Below are 23,227 nucleotides of genomic sequence, written 5' to 3'. Positions count from 1 at the left end.
TTCGATTGAGTTCAAGTCCGGGCTCTGGCTGGGCCACTCAAGGACATTCAGAGACTCCTGCGTTGTCTTGGCTGTGTACTTAAGGTCATTGTGTACTGTGTACTTAGGGTCATTGTCCTGTTGGAAGGTGAACCTTCGCCGCAGCCTGAAGTCCTGAGCACTCTGGAGCAGGTTTTCATCAAGGATCTCTCTCTTTCTGCTGCCACCACCATGCTTGGTGGGGCCAAGTTTCCTCCAGGTGTGACGCTTGGCATTCAGGACAAAGAGTTCAATCTTGGTTTTATCAGACCAGAGAATCTTGGTCTGAGAGACCTTTAGGTGCCTTTTGGCAAACTCCAAGCGCGCTGTCATGTGCCTTTTACTGAGGAGTGGCTTCTGTATGGCCACTCTACCATAAAGGCTTGATTGGTAGAGTGCTGCAGAGATTGTTGTCCTTGTGGAAGGTTCTCCCATCTCCACCGAAGAAGTCTGGAGCTCTGTCAGTGACCATCGGGTTCTTGGTCATTTCCCTGACCAAGGCCCTTCTCCCCCGATTGCTCAGTTTGGCCAGGCAGCCAGCTCTAGGAAGAGTCTAGGTGTTTCCAAACTTCTTCCATTTAAGAATGATTGAAGGCCACTGTGTTCTTGGGGACCTTCAGTGCTGGAGAAATGTTTTGGTAGCCTTCTCCAGATCTGTGCCTCGATACAATCCTGTCTCGTTGCTCTACGGACAATTCCTTCAACCTCATGGCCTGTTTTTTTTCTCTGACATGTACTGTCAACTGTGGGACCTTATATCGGCAGGTGTGCCTTTCCGAATCATGTCAAATCAATTGAATTTACCACAGGTGGACTCCAATCAAGTTGTAGAAACATCTCAAGGATGATCAATGGAAACAGGATGCACCTGAGCTAAATTTTCAGTCTCATATCAAAGGGTCTGAATAAATAAGGTATTTCCGTTTTTTTGTTTTTAATACATTTGCTAAAGTTTTTAACAAACCTGTTTTTGCTTTGTCATTTTGAGTCGATTGAGGACTTTTTTTTATTTTTATTTAATCCATTTTAGAATAAGGCTGTAACCTAACAAAATGTGGAAAAAGTCAAGGGGTCTGAATACTTTCCGAAGGCACCGTATACATATTACAGCCCCCAGCCTACCCTTCCACCCACATATACATTTGTTTGTCTTTATTTTGTATATTTTTTTAATCATTTAGCAGAGGCTCTTATCCACAGCGACTTACAGCAGTGAGTGCATACATTTTCGTTAAAAAAATCTTATGGTACTGGTCCTCTGTGGGAATGGAGCCCACAACCCTAGCGTTGCAAACGCCATGCTCTACCAACTGAGCTACACAGGACCTATACCTCATGTTCACCTATGAATTTAAATACAACAGAACATATTACAATAACCTCTTAGACCCACTGTAGTCATTCAAACATTTTTTTTATAACTTTCTGGCAGGGAGTTCCAGGACTTCACTGCCCTGAGAGGTCCCAAATAGAGGGCCTGTCTGGGAGATCAGAGGGCCTGGGGCCTGTCTGGGAGATCAGAGGGCCTGGGGCCTGTCTGGGAGATCAGAGGGCCTGGGGCCTGTCTGGGAGATCAGAGGGCCTGGGGCCTGTCTGGGAGATCAGAGGGCCTGGGGCCTGTCTGGGAGATCAGAGGGCCTTACCGATATCTCTGATAATTAAGAGTTTGTCATCTGTCTACAGTGTTTCAGAACAGGGTCCTCTCCTCCAGGACTGGGGCCGTATGGCAGCTCATTTCATCCGGGACCAGTGGACATGCCTGGGCTACGGGAGGAGGATAGGACTACCCGGGCCCCTGGAGCTCCCCAGGGCGTCAGGGTCCCTCGAGGCTGCTATAGAGGCTCTGTCTCTGCTACCCAGTGGCCTGGTACTGCCTGTACTGGACTTCATGGCCTCCATGTTGCCACAGGTGAGTCTTAGAATTGACTTCAGCTGATATTGTCATGTCAACTACCTGGCTGAGACATTATTTCTCACCCAGCTCTCTACAGGCTTGTCCACACCAATAACCATGTTTTAGAGGAATAGTTCACCCAAATTACAAAACAAAATATTTCCTTACCTTGTAAGCAGTGTCTGGGGAAAGACAGTGAAATCCAAGCCTTGGTTTTGTTTAACAACTGATTTTGACTGCAACAGTGTTTCAGAAAAAATATAGTATAGTGGTCATGTGGCCAAGTCATTTATGTCCTGCTTTATATGGCTTCTGATAAGGCAATATGAAATAGTGAACCTGTATCCCCCACCAGGTGGCGCTGTCTGAGGAGGCCCTGTGTGTAGAGGCTGTGACTGTCTCCTGGAAGCTGGTGCTGGGACTGAGCAGTAACCCTCATGACTTCTGGCCCACCCTGCAGGGCTTTGTGACCATGGCCTTTCACCACAGCCTGCTGGAGTTAACAGTGGACCAGGCACCTGGGCTCACTGCTACTCTACAACAGGTAACTAGAGGGAGGCATGGGGTATCAACACCTGGGCTCACTGCTACTCTACAACAGGTAACTAGAGGGAGGCATGGGGTATCAACACCTGGGTTCACTGCTACTCTACAACAGGTAACTAGAGGGAGGCATGGGGTATCAACACCTGGGTTCACTGCTACTCTACAACAGGTAACTAGAGGGAGGCATGGGGTATCAACACCTGGGTTCACTGTTACTCTACAACAGGTAACTAGAGGGAGGCATGGGGTATCAACACCTGGGTTCACTGCTACTCTACAACAGGTAACTAGAGGGAGGCATGGGGTATCAACACCTGGGTTCACTGCTACTCTACAACAGGTAACTAGAGGGGAGGCATGGGGTATCAACACCTGGGCTCACTGCTACTCTACAACAGGTAACTAGAGGGAGGCATGGGGTATCAACACCTGGGCTCACTGTTACTCTACAACAGGTAACTAGAGGGAGGCATGGGGTATCAACACCTGGGTTCACTGCTACTCTACAACAGGTAACTAGAGGGAGGCATGGGGTATCAACACCTGGGCTCACTGCTACTCTACAACAGGTAACTAGAGGGAGGCATGGGGTATCAACACCTGGGCTCACTGCTACTCTACAACAGGTAACTAGAGGGAGGCATGGGGTATCAACACCTGGGTTCACTGCTACTCTACAACAGGTAACTAGAGGGAGGCATGGGGTATCAACACCTGGGTTCACTGCTACTCTACAACAGGTAACTAGAGGGAGGCATGGGGTATCAACACCTGGGCTCACTGCTACTCTACAACAGGTAACTAGAGGGAGGCATGGGGTATCAACACCTGGGTTCACTGCTACTCTACAACAGGTAACTAGAGGGGAGGCATGGGGTATCAACACCTGGGTTCACTGTTACTCTACAACAGGTAACTAGAGGGAGGCATGGGGTATCAACACCTGGGTTCACTGCTACTCTACAACAGGTAACTAGAGGGAGGCATGGGGTATCAACACCTGGGCTCACTGCTACTCTACAACAGGTAACTAGAGGGAGGCATGGGGTATCAACACCTGGGTTCACTGTTACTCTACAACAGGTAACTAGAGGGAGGCATGGGGTATCAACACCTGGGTTCACTGCTACTCTACAACAGGTAACTAGAGGGAGGCATGGGGTATCAACACCTGGGCTCACTGCTACTCTACAACAGGTAACTAGAGGGAGGCATGGGGTATCAACACCTGGGCTCACTGCTACTCTACAACAGGTAACTAGAGGGAGGCATGGGGTATCAACACCTGGGTTCACTGCTACTCTACAACAGGTAACTAGAGGGAGGCATGGGGTATCAACACCTGGGCTCACTGCTACTCTACAACAGGTAACTAGAGGGAGGCATGGGGTATCAACACCTGGGTTCACTGTTACTCTACAACAGGTAACTAGAGGGAGGCATGGGGTATCAACACCTGGGCTCACTGCTACTCTACAACAGGTAACTAGAGGGAGGCATGGGGTATCAACACCTGGGTTCACTGTTACTCTACAACAGGTAACTAGAGGGAGGCATGGGGTATCAACACCTGGGCTCACTGCTACTCTACAACAGGTAACTAGAGGGAGGCATGGGGTATCAACACCTGGGTTCACTGTTACTCTACAACAGGTAACTACAGGGAGGCATGGGGTATCAACACCTGGGCTGAAATAGTGGCTTAAATCGTTCAAATACTTTGCCAAGCTAGCTCAATCAAGAGCAGCTAAAGTATTTGAAAGGAAATAAATCCTAATTGAACCCAGGTCTGTATGGAACAGGTCTGTGTTGTGGCAGGCAACGTGCTACATGTTCACTAGTTGGGGAAATGTGGCTTGGCAAGTAGTTTCAAGTGTTTAACAGAACATGTTGTGGTTATTATGAGTATTAAACACAGTGTTGATGTTGACACAACTGTTGTGTAATTAACCCACTAATGACTCCTCTCAATCTCTAGATAGCCGTTGAGTTGATGGAACTCTCCCAGGCCAAGACCGGTGTATTCAACGTTCTGATCCAACACTGCTGCCACACCTGGCTGCCCTCTGACCCAGGAAGTGAAGGCCAGAGCCAATCAGATGCCATGTTCTCCAGTGCCCTACTGCACCCTGACATCCTGGCTGAGGCATGTGTGTATGGACCTGTGTTCAGGAGGGACCAAAGGTGGGTGTGGAGTGTGAGAGACAGAGAATGTGAGCGAGAGACAGAGAATGTGAGCGAGAGACAGAGAATGTGAGCGAGAGACAGAGAATGTGAGCGAGAGTGTTATTGGAGTGGTTGTTGTGGACTGAGGGTCTTGTCTGGATAATGGATTGTATTCTCCATAGGCTGATCCAGGAGGTCCAGGTCTTTGTGGAGAGGCTTGGAGAGAAGTGTGCTGCTAACACTGCAGTCCCCAGGTCAGCTGCTGAACTCACTTCATCTACTGTACTATACTGTAGTCTACTGTAGTCTACTGAACTGTATTGTAGTCTACTGTATTGTAGTCTACTGTATTGTAGTCTACTGTACTGTAGTCTACTGTACTGTACAATACTGTAGTCTACTTTACAGTACTGTAGTCTACTGTACTGTAGTCTACTGTACTGTAGTCTACTGTACTATACTCTACTGTATTGTACTATACTGTACTGTACTGTAGTCTACTGTACTATAGTCTACTGTATTGTACTATACTGTAGTCTACTGTACAATACTGTAGTCTACTGTACTGCACTGTAGTCTACTGTACAATACTGTATTGTACTGTAGTCTACTGTATTGTACTATACTGTAGTCTACTGTACTATACTGTAGTCTACTGTACAATAGTCTACTCTATTGTACTATACTGTAGTCTACTGTACAATACTGTAGTCTACTGTACAATAGTCTACTGTACTGTACTATACTGTAGTCTACTGTACTGTACTATAGTCTACTGTACTGTACTGTACTATACTGTAGTCTACTGTACTATAGTCTACTGTATATACTGTACTATAGTCTACTGTATTGTACTATACTGTAGTCTACTGTACTGTACTATACCTTAGTCTACTGTACTATACCATACTGTAGTCTACTGTACTGTAGTCTACTGTATTGTACTATACGTAGTCTACAGTACTGTACTATAATCTACTGCACTATACTGTAGTCTACTGTACTATACTGTATTCTACTCTACTCTACTGTACTATACTGTAGTCTACTCTACTGTTCTGTAGTCTACTGTACTGTACTCTACTGTACTATGCTGTAGTCTACTGTACTGTACTCTACTGTACTATACTGTAGTGTACTGTTCTGTAGTGTACTGTACTATACTGTAGTCTACGGTACTGTACTCTACTGTAGTCTACTGTACTATACTGTCGTGGTCCTCTGGAGCTCAGTTGGTAGAGCATGGGGCTTGCGATGCCAGGATAGTGGGTTTGATTCCCGGGACCACTCAAACATAAAATGTCTGTTAAATGGTATATATTAGTATTTATTATTACTGGAGTGGGACTGGAACATATTACCTGACCCCTCACTGTAGTGGGACTGGAACATATTACCAGACCCCTCACTGTAGTGGGACTGGAACATATTACCTGACCCCTCACTGTAGTGGGACTGGAACCTATAACCTGGCCCCTCACTGTAGTGGGACTGGAACCTATAACCTGGCCCCTCACTGTAGTGGGACTGGAACATATTACCTGGCCCCTCACTGTAGTGGGACTGGAACATATTACCTGACCCCTCACTGTAGTGGGACTGGAACATATTACCTGGCACCCTCACTGTAGTGGGACTGGAACATATTACCTGGCTCCTCACTGTAGTGGGACTGGAACATATTACCTGCCCCCTCACTGTAGTGGGACTGGAACCTATAACCTGCCCCCTCACTGTAGTGGGACTGGAACATATTACCTGGCTCTTCACTGTAGTGGGACTGGAACATATTACCTGACCCCTCACTGTAGTGGGACTGGAACATATTACCTGGCCCCTCACTGTAGTGGGACTGGAACCTATAACCTGGCCCCTCACTGTAGTGGGACTGGAACCTATAACCTGGCCCCTCACTGTAGTGGGACTGGAACCTATAACCTGGCCCCTCACTGTAGTGGGACTGGAACATATTACCTGACCCCTCACTGTAGTGGGACTGGAACCTATAACCTGGCCCCTCACTGTAGTGGGACTGGAACATATTACCTGACCCCTCACTGTAGTGGGACTGGAACATATTACCTGACCCCTCACTGTAGTGGGACTGGAACATATTACCTGGCCCCTCACTGTAGTGGGACTGGAACATATTACCTGGCCCCTCACTGTAGTGGGACTGGAACCTATAACCTGACCCCTCACTGTAGTGGGACTGGAACATATTACCTGGCCCCTCACTGTAGTGTATTCCGGCTATAAAAACATGGAGTCGACCACATCACTGACAATAGTGGACCTTCTTTGTACTGTAGTCAACAGTGAATGTAGTCCCTATTTCTCTACAGAGATGCATTTATCTCTAAGCTTTCTTTCTCTCTCTTTTTTCCCTCTCACTCAGTGATAACAGGGATGACCAGTTCCCACGTGTGTGTGTCGTGGCGTTCCTCAGCCGCCTCCAGCCCTCTAATCAGCTGCATGAGAGACTGATGGAAGAACTGGTTCTCCGCTTGCTGAAAAAGGTAAAACCAGGGCTCTTCCTCAATTAGTCTTTCCTCGCGTCCTCTCTCCTTACCTCCTTCTCAAAAGTCATTAGAGGAGAACATCCAAGGTTCCTCCTCTCAGATCTTATCCTCCAGTTCATTTTGAGGAGGAGGTGACCAGAGAGGACAGTAGCAACCAAGGAAAGACAGCTGGAGATTTGGCTTGTTTATAGTCCATGATGTCTACTCATTCAGTGTGTGTGTTCATAGCATCACACACATTAACCCAGTTCATACTGCAGTAATATCCTGTCCATCTCCCTGAGCTCCAACACAGTAGTTATTAGTTCATGTGTAGTTTTAAAGACAAGCCTAAGTCTTTTTCTCTTTCAGGATGAGGCCATATCGAAGTCAAAACAGCGTTACTATAGCAACTCCCTGCAGCATCGTATCAAGAACAGGGTGTGGCAGACACTACTGATGCTGCTGCCCAAACTGAGAGGGGTGAGAGAGACACACACACACACACACACACACACACACACACACACACACACACACACACACACCTGAATGAACCCTCTATTAACCCTGTGTTTGTGTTCATCCAGGAGTTTGTAGGTACCATTCTGGGTCGTGTGTTTGAGGCAGGTTTCGTCAGTAACCAGGCCTCAGTCAAGTACCTGATAGAGTGGCAGATGGTTCTAATCCTAGTCCAGTATCCTGAACACATAGACCGACTCTGGACCTGCTTCAGGGTGGTGAGTGGCAGATGGTTTTAATCCTAGTCCAGTACCCTGAATACATTCTGACTCTGGACCTGCTTCAGGGTGGTGAGTGGCAGATGGTTCTAATCCTAGTCCAGTACCCTGAATACATTCTGACTCTGGGCCTGCTTCAGGGTGGTGAGTGGCAGATGGTTCTAATCCTAGTCCAGTACCCTGAATACAGACTGACTCTGGGCCTGCTTCAGGGTGGTGAGTGGCAGATGGTTCTAATCCTAGTCCAGTACCCTGAATACAGACTGACTCTGGACCTGCTTCAGGGTGGTGAGTGGCAGATGGTTCTAATCCTAGTCCAGTACCCTGAATACAGACTGACTCTGGGCCTGCTTCAGGGTGGTGAGTGGCAGATGGTTCTAATCCTAGTCCAGTACCCTGAATACAGACTGACTCTGGGCCTGCTTCAGGGTGGTGAGTGGCAGATGGTTCTAATCCTAGTCCAGTACCCTGAATACAGACTGACTCTGGGCCTGCTTCAGGTTGGTGAGTGGCAGATGGTTCTAATCCTAGTCCAGTACCCTGAATACAGACTGACTCTGGACCTGCTTCAGGGTGGTGAGTGTTACACTTTTCGGATGTGTATATGACCACTGTGGGAATTGAACCCTCAACCTTGGTGTTGCTAGTGCCATGCTCTTACCCACTGTGCCACACAATACCACAAAAACTGGCATCTATTGTATTGTCACTGAATGAAAACTGGCATCTATTGTATTGTCACTGAATGAAAACTGGCGTCTATTTTCACTGGCTTAAAGAACTTGTAATAGTCAATAATGATCTATAGCCAATGTGTCTAATTGATGTGATTTATGTCTGAACAGGATCAAGAGAAGACCAAGACCAGCATCTGTACCTTCCTGTCTGTGTTGGTCCACCTCAACATCATCATGCCTCAACTCAAGGAGAAGGTAAGATCCATATGTCACCATCATGAAGTAAAACCTTCAAAGCACAGGGGACTCTTCCTCCTCTCCTGAGCCCCTCTCCTCCTCCTCTGTGTCCCTCCCCACCAGGCAGTACAGTGGCTTTAGGCCATGGACACGATTCTCCAGTTGTGGTTCAGTGTGTTTCAGCCATAACTTCAGTGTTCACACTTCTCTCCCTTCTCTCTGTATCTCGCTCTCTCCATCTTTCTCTCTCTGTCTCTCTCTCTGTATCGCTCTCTCTCCGTCTCTCTCTCCGTATCTCTGTATTTCTCTCTCTGTCTCTCTCGATCTCTCTGTCTATCTCTCTGTATTTCTCTCCGTCTCTCTATCTCTCTGTCTGTCTCTCTGTATCGCTCTCTCTCCGTCTCTCTATCTCTCTGTCTGTATCTCCCACCACCAGGCAGTACAGTGGCATAAGGCCCTGGATGTTATTCTCCAGTGGTGTTTCAGCCATAACTTCAGTGTTCGTCTGTACGCCCTGCTGGCCCTGAAAAGGGTGTGGGGTCTGGAGGGTGCGAGGGCCGAGGCCGAGGAGGGGGCCGGTGGGCCGGATGGGCTCGGGGGGCTGGCCACCGTCGTTAAGGCCTGTCTGCACCAGGCTGAGGCTATGCAGAGTACTGGGTGAGTGAGTTACATATGAACTAGGATTATTATGTTCCCAAGGTTCAGTTCCCTCAGGAATCACATTCTAAAATTCATACAGTCACTGTACTTCTGTACACTATTCATAACATGTATACGACTGTAAATCGCTTTGGATAAAGGTGTCTTCTAAGTTTTTTTATTTATTTTACCTTTATTTAACTATTCACGTCAATTAAGAACAAATTCTTATTTTCAATGACGGCCTAGGAACAGTGGGTTAACTGCCTTGTTCAGGGGCAGAACGACAGATTTTTACCTTGTCAGCTCAGGGATTCAATCCAGCAACCTTTCAGTTACTGGCCCAATGCTCTAACCACTAGGCTACCTGTTATTATTAGTGAAGGAGGAACCACACTTGGTTATCTTAGATCCATTGGAAACTGTGGATATTGTTATTGGGCTCCCGAGTGGCGCAGTGGTCTAAGGCACTCCATCTCAGTGCACTGCAGTACCTGGTTCGAATCCAAGATACATCACATCCGGCCGTGATTGGGAGTCCCATAGGCGGGGTTTGGCCGGGGTAGGCCGTCATTGTAAATAAGAATTTGTTCTTAACTAACTTGCCTAGTTAAATAAATACATTATTGGACTCATATAACTACTGTATATCTCTGTACAGAAATGCCAGTAAGAACTGGACCAGGATTCAGGACCACTTCTTCTTTGGTGTCTTTCATCCTGTTAGAGACTATAGTATGGAAGTAAGACACTGCAACCATTGTCTTGTTGATTGATTGTGTGAATTTGAAGTATCAAATGTTGTTGTATGTGAATCTTTTAAAATCTGTTGATTCATTGTAATTTGACCTAATTGCTTAGGGTCTCTAAAAACGAATGAACTGAGTGGTGAGTGGTGAGGAGAGACGACGTGTGTAAACTGTCCTTTTCCTCCCGTCTCTCCCATGCCAGACCATATTCTACACATTCCCCAGCCTATCAGAGGTGTTTGAGGACGAGTGGATTCCGCCCTGGAAGTTTGAGAAGTTGGTGGACTTCTCCCAGAGTGCATCTCTCCCATTGAGGAACCCTGTCCCTGACCTGAGCCAGATTCAGCCTGGAGACTGGACCCAGCAGGATAAAGGTACATTCCCCTGAGGGGATACATGAAGTTGTATTGAACTGAAAAAGGTATCACCACTTCGATGGCAGCAGAGACTGGACCCAACAGTGGAGATCACAGCTATTCAACTATTGGGCTGAAGTACTGCTGCTTCTCCTTTCTACCTGGTAGTTAAATGCTCAATTCATGAAATTGATTGGCCAGGTCCCTGATTTTCTAATGAAGGAATGAAAACCAGAAGTGTTCTGGCCCTCCAGGACTTCAGTTTCAAAGCCCTGTTGCAGATGCCTCAGTGTTTGTGTGTTGTTTGTTAGGGGATCAGGATGGTGAGGAGCGCTGGGCCGAGGTCCAGAAGAAGATGACCCCCTGGAGGTTGGGGATCCAGGAACAGGGGCCAGAGCTGAGTCTGGTGCCCCAGCAGAGAGCAGCACGCCTGGGCAAGCTGCACAGTGCCCTCCTGGTGGTTGCCTCGCTCATAGACAAGCCCACCAACCTGGGAGGTTAGTTCATGGTTTTCTATTTAACCTCTATTTAGACAGGTAAGTCAACGCTGAACAGCTTGGTACAGGAGGAATGTTTTAACCATCATCTGCTGAACTCTCTGGGTTCTATGTGTAATGATGAACCATGTTCACATGATGACTAACCTTGCGTGAGACCTGAAGACTTGCGTTAGCTCCCCAGGCTTGAGCTCAAGGAGCTAACACAGTCATGTAGTGTGCAGGAGACCCTGGTTTGAATCCAGTCAGCCATTTCTATCTAGCTATATTGTATTGTATTGCATTGTATTGTATTGTATTATTTTCTGTTAGCTACCCAGTATACTTGGTGTTGCTAAGCGTTGCCATGCAAACAGCCAGCAGCAGGCAGCACTACATAAACTAATCAGTCCTAATCACAGTTTGTCTAAGGACCACTAGGACCAAATCATAAGACTCATTTGATGTTCTCCACTGGGCTGTCGTATTGCTGCGCTGCCTGCTGTCTCAGTTTATTTAAGCCTTACGTTGATTTAAAGGAGTTTATACAGGATAAGACCTATTTTAGGAACCAATATTGACTAGTCCAACGCTCTAACCACTAGGCTACCTGCCGCCCGGCTATGCCCAAATAGCACCATATTCCCTATGTAGAGCCCTGTTTTCCCTGGTCAAAGGTAGTTCACTATATAGGGAACAGGGTGCCATTCGGGGCACAGACACGATAATATAAAAGAGGAGGGTGATACTTGGACTGTAAATGTTTATTAATTTATCCACAGAAGGATCAAGATAACATGGGAGGATAACGTGTTTGTTCTGTCTAGCCCTGACTGTCCCCTGCCTCTTGTCCATGCTGGTTAGCCTAGGATACAACCTCCCTAGATGTCTGCTCCAGGCTGTTTAGCCTACGTTACAACCTTCCCAGATGTCTGGTCCAGGCTGTTTGTCTAGGATACAACCTCCCCAGATGTCTGGTCCAGGCTGTTTGGTCTAGGATTCAACCTCCCCAGATGTCTGGTCCAGACTGTTTGGTCTAGGATACAACCTCCCCAGATGTCTGGTCCAGGCTGTTTGGTCTAGGATACAACCTCCCCAGATGTCTGGTCCAGGCTGTTTGGTCTAGGATAGAACCTCCACAGATGTTTGGTCTAGGATTCAACCTCCCCAGATGTCTGGTCCAGGCTGTTTGGTCTAGGATACAACCTCCCCAGATGTCTGGTCCAGGCTGTTTGGTCTAGGATACAACCTCCCCAGATGTCTGGTCCAGGCTGTTTGGTCTAGGATACAACCTCCCCAGATGTCTGGTCCAGGCTGTTTGGTCTAGGATACAACCTCCCCAGATGTCTGGTCCAGGCTGTTTGGTCTAGGATACAACCTCCCCAGATGTCTGGTCCAGGCTGTTTGGTCTAGGATACAACCTCCCCAGATGTCTGGTCCATGCTGTTTGGTCTAGGATACAACCTCCCCAGATGTCTGGTCCAGGCTGTTTGGTCTAGGATTCAACCTCCCCAGATGTCTGGTCCAGGCTGTTTGGTCTAGGATACAACCTCCCCAGATGTCTGGTCCAGGCTGTTTGGTCTAGGATACAACCTCCCCAGATGTCTGGTCCAGGCTGTTTGGTCTAGGATACAACCTCCCCAGATGTCTGGTCCAGGCTGTTTGGTCTAGGATACAACCTCCCCAGATGTCTGGTCCATGCTGTTTGGTCTAGGATACAACCTCCCCAGATGTCTGGTCCATGCTGTTTGGTCTAGGATACAACCTCCCCAGATGTCTGGTCCAGGCTGTTTGGTCTAGGATACAACCTCCCCAGATGTCTGGTCCATGCTGTTTGGTCTAGGATACAACCTCCCCAGATGTCTGGTCCAGGCTGTTTGGTCTAGGATACAACCTCCCCAGATGTCTGGTCCAGGCTGTTTGGTCTAGGATACAACCTCCCCAGATGTCTGGTCCAGGCTGTTTGGTCTAGGATACAACCTCCCCAGATGTCTGGTCCAGGCTGTTTGGTCTAGGAGACAACCTCTCCAGATGTCTTGTTGTGTAATGAAATGTCTTCTTTTTTTAAAAATCAAATGTTTGTTTTTTCCTTTGGATGCACTATATACAGGTAATGTCTGTATAACCGTTTGTATCCCACAGAAATGTTAAAAAGCCGCTGGTTGTTGACTTGGTCATTTGTTGACACATTCCTTTTGTCTTACACGGTCACTCACTCAGAAACACCTTATGTAAGACTTTGCATGTTAGAGAACGATAGCGATTTGTTAAGCTAACCTTTAGGATATATGTTGCCATCATACTTGTAGATTTAGCACACAGAGACATTTTGTACATATTTTTCTATATTAGGAATCAGACTCAATGGTACTGCAAAAAGTTCTGGATGTGTCCACAGGTTTTTAGGTTGATACTATACATAGAGATAGGCTACATCATATGCATACAGTAGAGATAATACTGTGGTAAATCTTTCATTGATCCAATACATGATTAACAACAAATACAATGAAATGTAATACAATGAAAATCTAATGAAATGAATATGTAATACAGTGAAAATTGAAATGTAAATCATATTTATACAAGGTAATATGTTAAAACAGACTTGGTACACTGCAGTTTGTCATCGTAGTTTTGTGTCTAGTTCATCACCTCGATGTCCCATTTTTAAAGGTCGACTTTGGGGAAAAAACTCAAAGAATGCAGTTAAACTGTGTAACTGATCAATGCACCATCATACAACTTCATTTAATGCTTAAAAAATTAAATGGATGAATACTACATTTGGTTACAGAAGACCAAAGGCACCACCAAAGGCACACCCCGTTTCTGTTCGAACATTGAGAAAGGGGCGGAGTTTGACAGTTTTCGTCGCCAAAGTTGACCTTTTAATGTCAGCTTTGGGCGGCAGGTAGCCTAGTGGTTAGAGAGTTGGGCTAGTAACTGAAAGGTTGCTGGATCGAATCCCCGAACTGACAAGGTAAAAATCTGTCGTTCTGCCCCTGAACAAGGCAGTTAACCCACTGTTCCCCGGTAGGCTGTCATTGTAAATAAGAATGTGTTCTTAACTGACTTGCATAGTTAAATAAAGGTTCAATTTTAAAACATTTAGAAATGTGAGAACCATTTTAGGTCTTTTTGTTCAAGGATTCTAACCCTGAAAAGTCTCTTCTTTCTTAGTTCTTATCACTCTTTCCTCCGCCCTGCTTAAAGTGTCTTGGTATAAGAATGAGAGATTGAGCGATAAGGTATTATTTATCCAAGTCTTTGACTAGAAAGGGTTCCTTTTCTTTGAGTGCAGTAAAGAATGCAGCTTTGACGTGTGGTCCACCTGAATTCAGTGCCTCGTATATCACTCTCATCTTGGCCTGGCGGGTCGGTGCAGCGCTGATATTTGCATTTATCTCTTCACCGATCATGCCCTTTGTGAAGAGAATATCTGCTATGGCAGACACATTATTGACTTTTTGAATGAGCTGTGGTCTGAAGTCATCTACAAACTCAATGTCTCTTGTGGATGAATCATCTCTGTATTCCTCTGTTCGTATTTCAGCTTTCCATGCAGATTCTCCCGTCTCACTTATCAACTCCATCTCAAAGTTCATCGCAGCGTCCTTTATGTACACCTCAAAGTAGTTGGGCCTGGTGCTTCTCAGCTTGATCTTTTGTGGCGTAATCGAGGATTGACACGAGGTCTTGAGGGTGAAGCGACTCCCCTTCCAAAGAGACTTCTCCGGCTTTGGCTTTGGAAGTCTTAAGAATCCATATGACTTCTCCTGTGCCTCCACCTCCCGTGCTAGAGAAGGATCACATCGGATCAGATATGTGTGTAAGGTGAGGAGTGCTCTGGTGGACCTAAAGATCAGAAGGTCACAGTGCACTCTCCAATGCAACCCACGTCTCAGTACCAAACCCCTGCCAGAGAAGGAGGGATGAAGCAGTTTGGCATGGAACCGCGTCACCTCATCCACTTCTTCAAGAAGCACTCTGTTGTCTTTCACATGTAGAACCTTCATGTCTTCTCTCAAGGAGGATTGTGGGTAGTCTGGATCTATACAGACAAAGTGTGGCAGATGAATTTCTTCTAATTTGCCAGAAATCATTGTGATGTCCAGTAATGGACCTCCTTCTTCAAACCGCATGTTGTTCAGAGTGGCCATGTGAGGCTCCCAGGAGCTGAACTGGTATCGCAGGCTAACTTTGCTCTCACATACCCACCGCAGCCCTGATAAGATGCACTCGTAATGCCCTGCTGCAGAAGAGTCAAGTGTGTAGACGGTGGTCTCATCCTCTGTAGACACGGAAGGTTCAACCTGAATCCAGGACATTGAGCTCTTTATATGGTTGCAATTCAAACATTCCTTTGGACTATTGGTTTTAAGGCCAAACTCTTTTTGGAGACACATATTTGACTCTGAATAGTTGACTCCGATCTTTTTGGCCAGTTTAGTGATGATTGTTCCTACTGAATCCAGTGCCTTGTTGTAGAACTGTCTCATTGTTCCAGTGATGACGCTACTACCATCCTTTTGACCAGGACTAAGTTTGTCCATGATATTTGTCTGTATGACTTCAAGCCTATCTATCATTAAGTGCTGTTCTAAATTACAATGCAAATCATCAGCAAGAGACCGAAGAATTCCAGCTAAATTCTCAATTTCCTGTTTACTATGTTCTTGGCTTTCAATGATGTTTGAGAGCTCTTCAAGTCGTGACAACTGGGGTAGGAGAGGGGTTGACTGTTCAGGAGTGCGAGGTTCACAGTCATCATCATGTTGATCTTTTGATGTGGCCATTTTCACTCCAAAGGGGCAATCTGCAGTGGCTACATCAATGTTTGGACCTATAAAGCAGTAATGTTCAGGTTTAGCCATTGATTCTAGAAGAACATAACTTATACATTTTTTTTAACCTTTATTTAACTAGGCAAGTCAGTTAAGAAACAAATTCTTACTAACAATGATGGCCTACCTTGGCCAAACCCGGACGACGCTGGGCCTATTGTGCGCCGCCCTATGGGACTCCCAATCACGGCCGGATGTGATACAGCCTGGATTCGAACCAGGGACTGTAGTGATGCCTCTTGCACTGAGATGCAGTGCCTTAGACCACTGAGCTACTCGGGAGCCCAGAAATGCCAAATGAGCTTAGTTCAACTGTCTTACCCCATCAACCCAAAATATAAGCTAGTTATATGGCAACATTTGTAAACATTGTAATTGTAAACAAATACGGTATAGCCTCAAAACAAAAAAACAACAAATATCCTACTGTGTATCAGTTGTAATCCACTTTCTACTGGAAATGTCTAGCCAGTTTCCCTTTTTATTGTCCAAACGTCACCTTGAGAACTTCCTCTCCCAATCTCAGTTAGTTCCCCACCTGACAGACAATGAATGAATGAATGAATGTCCAAATAAACAAAAGAAAGAAAGAAGAGAACTGCTGTGAAGTAGCCTTTCAGTCTGTATGAGTTACTTTCAGTTTTAAGATGGGTGTGGACTGTGATTGGCTTTAATGCAGTCACATGGTCTTTGGATAAAGGTGGATATTTTTAAGGTGGATTTTAAACAATATGATATTTTATACAGGAAGCTATCATAGTGTTAGATTCCAAACAGCGATTTAAATGTGACTTCCAAAGGCTGCAACTTGTGCATCCCACAGAACCAAAGTCCTTTGGAGATTGTATTTTCAAACAGCAAATGTTTTCACACTTTTACAGTGTTAGTTTCATCAGGTCATACAAAACACAGGAAACAAAATTTAGACTGCACTGGGCCTTTAAATAAAATAAAAAAAATGTGCATGCTCTGTCTGAAGAAAATATCACATTAGACCTGTAGCATACAAATAACTGAAACATGTAAATAGTGTTAGATATGCATCTGTTGGTCACAAATACCTTTTAAAAAACATTTTTAAACGGTTACGATGCAAACTGCAGTCAGGTCAAGACCATGATGAGGACGACGAGCACACAGATGAGCTTCCCTGAGGCGGTTTCTGACAGTTTGTGCAGAAATTATTTGGTTGTGTAAACCCACAGTTTCGTCAGCTTTCCGGGTGGCTATTCTCAGACGATCCCGCAGGTGAAGAAGCCGGAAATTGAAGGTCCTGGGTTGGCTTGGTTACGCATGGTCTGCGGTTGTGAGGCCAGTTGGACGTACTGCCAAATCCTCAAAAACGATGTTGGAGGCGGCTTATGGTAGAGGAATGCACATTTAATTCTCTGGCAACAGCTCTGGTGGACATTCCTGCAGTCAGCATGCCAATTGCACGCTCTCTCAAAACTTGAGACATCTGTGGCATTGTGTGACAAAACTGCACATTTTAGAGTGGCCTTTTATTGTCCCCAGCACAAGGTGCACTTGTGTAATGATCATGCTGTTTAACCAGCTTCTTGATTTGCCAAACCTGTCAGGTGGATGGATTATCTTGGTAAAGGAGAAATGCTCACTAACAGGGATGTAAACAAATTTGTGCTCAAAATCTGAGACAATAAAGCTATTTGTGCGTATGGAAATGTCTGGCATCTTATTTCAGCTCATGAAACATGGGACCAACACTTTATGTGTTGCATTTATTATTGTGTTCAGTGTAGTATGTGTTGGACAGTCTTTGCCAAGTCAGTGATAAACACTTTCGCTCTCACTCTCTCTTGCCCTCTCTTGGTCTCTCTTGGTCTCTCTTGGTCTCTTTGTCTCTCTTTGTCTCTCTCTCTCTCTCTCTCTCTCTCTCTCTCTGTCTGTCTCTCTCTGTGTGTGTGTGAAGGTCTGTGTAGGACGTGTGAGATCTTTGGGGCCAGTGGTCTGGTGTTGGACAGTCTTCGCCACATCAGTGACAAACACTTCCAGGCCCTGAGTGTCTCCTCTGAGCTATGGCTCCCCCTACTGGAGGTAGGTAACAACACTTTAGTAGCCTAAACCACAGTTGTCAAGGTCATTCCACGGAGGGCTGAGTGTCTGTGTGTCTGTGATTGATGAATTAAGGTCACTAATTAGTTAGGAACTCCCCTCACCTGGTTGTCTAGGTTTTAATTGACAGGAAAAAAAACAAAAACCAGCAGACATTTGGCCCTCCATGGAATGATTTGGACACCCTTGACCTAAAGTCTCCAGTGCTGTAGTGGAGGGTAAATGCACCTTTTTCAGTGCAGATGTAAAGGAAGGAGGACAGCAGAACACTCTAGAATATTGAGATGCTCACCAAGTTCTTTCACTCTGTGTTTAGCTTACTTTTTAGCCAGTTAAAAAAGTGTTATGTTAACATCATATCTTTGTGTCTCTGCCAGGTGAAGCCCGTAGAACTAGCTGACTTCCTGCAGCTGAAGAAGAGGGAGGGCTACTGCATTGTGGGAGTGGAGCAGACAGCCAATAGTCAGAGTCTAAAGGACTACAGGTTCCCTGAGAAGACTCTGTTACTGCTGGGGTAAAACCACTCTCCTGTAGGACAGCAGAGCACATTGTCATGTTGTATATAACTTTGTGTCATATTGGAAGTATTTTCTGCTTCAACACAAGCCATGACATGAAATGCAATTATTCACTAACAGACAAACCACACACATGAACAATCAATGCATGACATACTTATTGCACATCAATTCATTGACTTTACTGTCTAAACACACATGTACATACACGGCCATGACCGGGACTGTCTCACGGGTCAGGGAGGAAGCTGACAAGGCTCTTTAATGGGATCTCAATAATGGAGTGAGTGTTCCCCTGGGCCCCTATCAGGCAGACGCACACACACAGCTCTGCTTCCTGCTGCAGTGAGGAGACGTGCCCAGGCATGCTGGTCTCTAATGGGTGCTCTGTGGAGGGAAGAACAGGGAACACATGCTACAGCCATGCATCACTGACATACACATATACAGTTGAAGTCGTAAGTTTACATACACCTCAGCCAAATAGATTTAAACTCAGTTTTTCACAATTCCTGACATTTAATCCTAGTAAAAAGTCCCTGTCTTAGGTCAGTTAGGATCACCAATTTATTTTAAGAATGTGAAATGTCAGAATAATAGTAGAGAAAATGATTTATTTCAGCTTTAATTTCTTTCATCAGATTCCCAGTGGGTAAGAAGTTTACATACATTCAATTAGTATTTGGTAGCATTGCCTTTAAATTGTTTAACTTGGGTCAAACGTTTCAGGTAGCCTTCCACAACCTTCCCACAATAAGTTGGGTGAATTTTGGCCCATTCCTCCTGACAGAGCTGGTGTAACTGAATCAGGTTTGTAGGCCTCCTTGCTCACATGCTTTTTCAGTTCTGCCCACAAATGTTCTATAGGATTGAGGTCAGGGCTTTGTGATGGCCACTCTAATACCTTGACTTTGTTGTCCTTAAGCCATTTTGCCACAACTTTGGATAGTATGCTTGGGGTCATTGTCAATTTGGAAGACCCATTTTGCGACCAAGCTTTAACTTCCTGACTGATGTCTTGAGATGGTGCTTCAATATATCCACATCATTTCCCTTCCTCATGATGCCATTTATTTTGTGAAGTGCACCTGTCCCTCCTGCAGCAAAGCACCCCCACAACATGATGCTGCCACCCCCGTGCTTCACGGTTGGGATGGTGTTCTTCGGCTTGCAAGCGTCCCTCTTTTTCCTCCAAACATAACGATGGTCATTATGGCCAAACAGTTCTATTTTTGTTTCATCAGACCAGAGGACATTTCTCCAAAAAGTACAATCTTTGTCCCCATGTGCAGTTGCAAACCATTGTCTGGCTTTTTTATGGCGGTTTTGGAGCAGTGGCTTCTTCCTTGCTGAGCGGCCTTTCAGGTTATGTTGATATAGGACTCATTTTACTGTGGATATAGATACTTCTGTACCTGTTTCCTCCAGCATCTTCAAGGTCCTTTGCTGCTGTTCTGGGATTTATTTGCACTTTTCGCAAAGTACGTTCATCTCTAGGAGACAGAACTTGTCTCCTTCCTGAGTGGTATGACGGCTGCATGGTCCCATGGTGTTTATACTTGCATACTATTGTTTATACAGATGAACGTGGTATCTTCAGGCGTTTGGAAATTGCTCCCAAGGATGAACCAGACTTGTGGAGTTCTACAATGTTTTTCTGAGGTCTTGGCAGATTTCTTTTGATTTTCCCATGATGTCAAGCAAAGAGGCACTGAGTTTGAAGGTAGGCCTTGAAATACATCCACAGGTACACCTCCAATTGACTCAAATGATGTCAATTTGCCTATCAAAAGCTTCTAAAACCATGGCATAATTTTCTGGAATTCTCCAAGCTGTTTAAAGGCACAGTCAACTTAGTGTATATAAACTTTCTGACCCACTGGAATTGTGATACAGTGAATGATAGGTGAAATAATCTGTCTGTGAATAATTGTTGGGAAAATTACTTGTGTCATGCACAAAGTAGATGTCCTAACCGACTTGCCAAAACTATAGTTTGTTAACAAGAAATCTGTGGAGTGGTTGAAAAACGAGTTTTAATGACTCCAACATAAGTGTATGTAAACTTCAGACTTTGTGTGTGTGTGTGTGTGTGTGTGTGTGTGTGTGTGTGTGTGTGTGTGCGCACACACAAGCTACAGAATGATGTTTGATCAATAGACACACATCGTTCAGTAATACAGGTTTTTTCTCTACTGTGTGTACCGTCTCCAAACGGCCTCTCTGTTATTAGTGTGTTATTGGAGGCTGATCATTCCTGGGTTGGGTGGTTGAGCTCAGTCAAACATACAGGGTTTGTTTAAACTGAGAGGGCCGAGGAGAGCTGCTATTTGTAATGAACACAACAAGGCAAAGTGTATCTCGCACTCAGTCAACACGCACACACACACACCAGCACACACACCAGCACACACACAGCCATTAGTCAGTGATCACTCCACCTGTTGTCTGCTCTGTTCCAGCACAGCAGGGTGTTTGTCTAATGTAACCCATTACAACCATACTACCTGTCTCTGTCATATTGTTTACAGCAGGGTGTTTGTACCATTCACCATACTTTCGTCTCTGTCATATTGTTTACAGCAGTTTTTACAGCAGGGTGTTAGTATGGTTGTAATGGGTTACATTAGACAAACACCCTGCTGTAAACAATATGACAGAGACAGGTACAGATAGTATGGTTGTAATGGGTTACATTAGACAAACACCCTGCTGTAAACAATACGACAGAGACAAGTACAGATAGTATGGTTGTAATGGGTTACATTAGACAATCTGTACCTGTCTCTGTCATATTGTTTACAGCAGGCCAGGGTGAATGTTCTGTAGATCAGTGACTAAGGCCGGGATTCAACCCCATCGCCCCTTTTCGGCTATGCACCTATTTAAAGGCATTGCTCCCGCATTTGCGGAGACCACATTGTAGGTAACCACTGCATATGTTGGCTCAATTGGAAATTACCTTTTAAATGTCAGTCGCGTGGATCTATATATATCTGGATCTAATGCGGATCTAAATGAACTTCGACCTTACGCTATAGAAGTAGAATGACATTGACTTGAATGGGAATGTCCAGTGTTCCAGTCCTTTTATTTCTGTGGACCAACATCCTATCTCGTCTCCTAGCACTGTGTTCCATATTTCACCTGTCTAGTTATTCTCCTTTTATTCATCCTTTCTCTCTCACTCTCTCCTCCTCCCTCCTACCCCTCCCTCCCTCCTCCCCTCTCTCCCTCCCTCCTTCCTTCCCCTCCCTCCTACCCCTCCCCCACCCTTCCCCTACTTTAGTAATGAGCGTGAGGGTATCCCAGCTAACCTGCTCCAGCTGTTGGACGTGTGTGTGGAGATCCCTCAGCAAGGTGTCATCCGTTCCCTCAACGTACACGTGAGCGCCGCCCTGCTGGTTTGGGAGTACACCCGCCAGTACCTGCCCTCTACTGGAGTGAAGTCAGACTGAAACAGGGAGGGACTACTTGTCCGATAAGAAACAAACATTTTCACACAGTTGCAAAATGTTTTTTAAAATGTTTTTCCATTGCGTGCACTAATGGGGGGGTAAACCCACCAGTACCTACCCCCTACTGGCCCCGCTACGGAGTAGGGTGAAGTTGCCCCTTTACATTGTAGTCGTTAAGCAGATGCTCTTATCCAGAGCAACTTACAGTAGTGAGTACATACATTTTCATAGTGGTCCCCGTGGGAATCGAACCCACAACCCTGGTGTTGCAAGCACCACGCTCTACCAACTGAGCCACACAGGGCCTTTCCCCACTAATGGTTAAGGTTAGAATTGGGGCAGGGGAAGCTGATCCTATATCTGTACCTACAGGCAACTTCACCCCAGACCTAGTGAATCTGCTGTGGTGACTGACCCCTCTCTGTAAGGCCCTAACCCTGCTGGTGTGGGGGTACACCTGCCATTACCTCCCCCCTACTGGCCCTGCAGCTGGGGTGACCTCTGAACCTGAACCTGAACCACAGATCTAAGATCAGCTTGAATGCCCTCCCCAAGTCCTAACCTTAACCATTTGAGGGGAAAACGTGCCACTGACCCAACAGAAACCCAGTGTCAACCTCACCCTACTTCAGGCCTCTGAGATCTGGTCATGAAGGAAAGGAGACTAGGAGACTAGGAGAGGAATTGATCTCAATTCTATTGTTATGCTGTTCAAACCAGAGTTTCTTTCTTGTTATTGTCAAAGTCCCACCTCAGGCAGGTGTCAGTCATCAAAGGAGAAACCATTTACTTACCTCTTCCATATGCTGTGAACGTAAGGTCACAGTTTCTGTGTTTTGTAGAATTTTTTTAATTCATTTTATTCTTTTTTTTTTACCCGTTTAAAATGCAGCCTTAACCCTCCAATTGGTCATAGATGTAGAGAATGGATGTTAGTCTTACAAATGGTGACTTGTTATTAGACCTAGAACCCATCTCCAGATCCATTGGAGGTTATTTCCGCTTTTGCCGTGGCTAGATATTACATTAGAATATTCCAATGCGTTAGCTGCTTGTCGGACAGGGTCATGTTTCCAAGTGCTATCCCAGTATAGCAGCAGAGGCCTGATTTTCCCCGAGTCTCTGTTTTTTCTCTCTGGTATTAAACACTGTACAGTGCTTTTTTTGGAGTGGAGAAATTGTTGGAGAACGTAATGCATATTTTTAAACAAATAAAACTATTATTTCGTAAGAACTCTTGTTTTTCTTATCACACACATTTGGTTGATTTCTGTTTTTCTTTACAAACCATGTTATTTGTCACGGAGCCGTTCATAGCGCAGAAAGAACATT

At 45.5% G+C, this 23,227-nt stretch overlaps 2 protein-coding genes across 4 annotated transcripts in view; one reads left to right on the top strand and one right to left on the bottom strand.

The window, feature by feature from the left end:
• Positions 1-23,126, top strand: part of LOC106613610 (probable methyltransferase TARBP1) — a 52,304-nt gene extending 29,178 nt beyond the window's left edge. For 2 of the 3 annotated variants that reach the window (XM_045687057.1, XM_045687059.1), the window contains 15 exons: positions 1,702-1,927; positions 2,268-2,456; positions 4,437-4,642; positions 4,807-4,878; positions 7,023-7,143; positions 7,498-7,608; positions 7,716-7,865; positions 8,711-8,797; positions 9,216-9,436; positions 10,080-10,161; positions 10,370-10,541; positions 10,835-11,020; positions 17,777-17,901; positions 18,297-18,433; positions 21,727-23,126. In XM_045687057.1, the coding sequence (XP_045543013.1) occupies positions 1,702-1,927; positions 2,268-2,456; positions 4,437-4,642; positions 4,807-4,878; positions 7,023-7,143; positions 7,498-7,608; positions 7,716-7,865; positions 8,711-8,797; positions 9,216-9,436; positions 10,080-10,161; positions 10,370-10,541; positions 10,835-11,020; positions 17,777-17,901; positions 18,297-18,433; positions 21,727-21,895 (2,254 nt within the window). In that variant the 3' untranslated portion in view covers positions 21,896-23,126. Of the gene's footprint in view, positions 1-1,701; positions 1,928-2,267; positions 2,457-4,436; positions 4,643-4,806; positions 4,879-7,022; positions 7,144-7,497; positions 7,609-7,715; positions 7,866-8,710; positions 8,798-9,215; positions 9,437-10,079; positions 10,162-10,369; positions 10,542-10,834; positions 11,021-17,776; positions 17,902-18,296; positions 18,434-21,726 lie in introns of those variants that run through there. The other variant, XR_006756808.1, reaches the window with a different exon arrangement.
• Positions 11,746-15,955, bottom strand: LOC123724119 (NACHT, LRR and PYD domains-containing protein 1 homolog). Its single transcript, XM_045687060.1, has 2 exons — positions 12,163-15,955; positions 11,746-12,090 (listed from the first exon to the last, which is right to left on the bottom strand). The coding sequence occupies exon 1, from the start codon at positions 15,874-15,876 to the stop codon at positions 14,254-14,256; it is 1,623 nt and encodes a 540-aa protein (XP_045543016.1). The 5' UTR covers positions 15,877-15,955; the 3' UTR covers positions 11,746-12,090; positions 12,163-14,253.
• Positions 23,127-23,227: the final 101 nt, after the last annotated feature.

This window comes from Salmo salar, chromosome ssa01 (genome assembly GCF_905237065.1).
Source record: "Salmo salar chromosome ssa01, Ssal_v3.1, whole genome shotgun sequence".
Lineage (NCBI taxonomy): Eukaryota > Metazoa > Chordata > Actinopteri > Salmoniformes > Salmonidae > Salmo > Salmo salar.
This window is presented reverse-complemented; position numbering and strand designations above follow the sequence as displayed.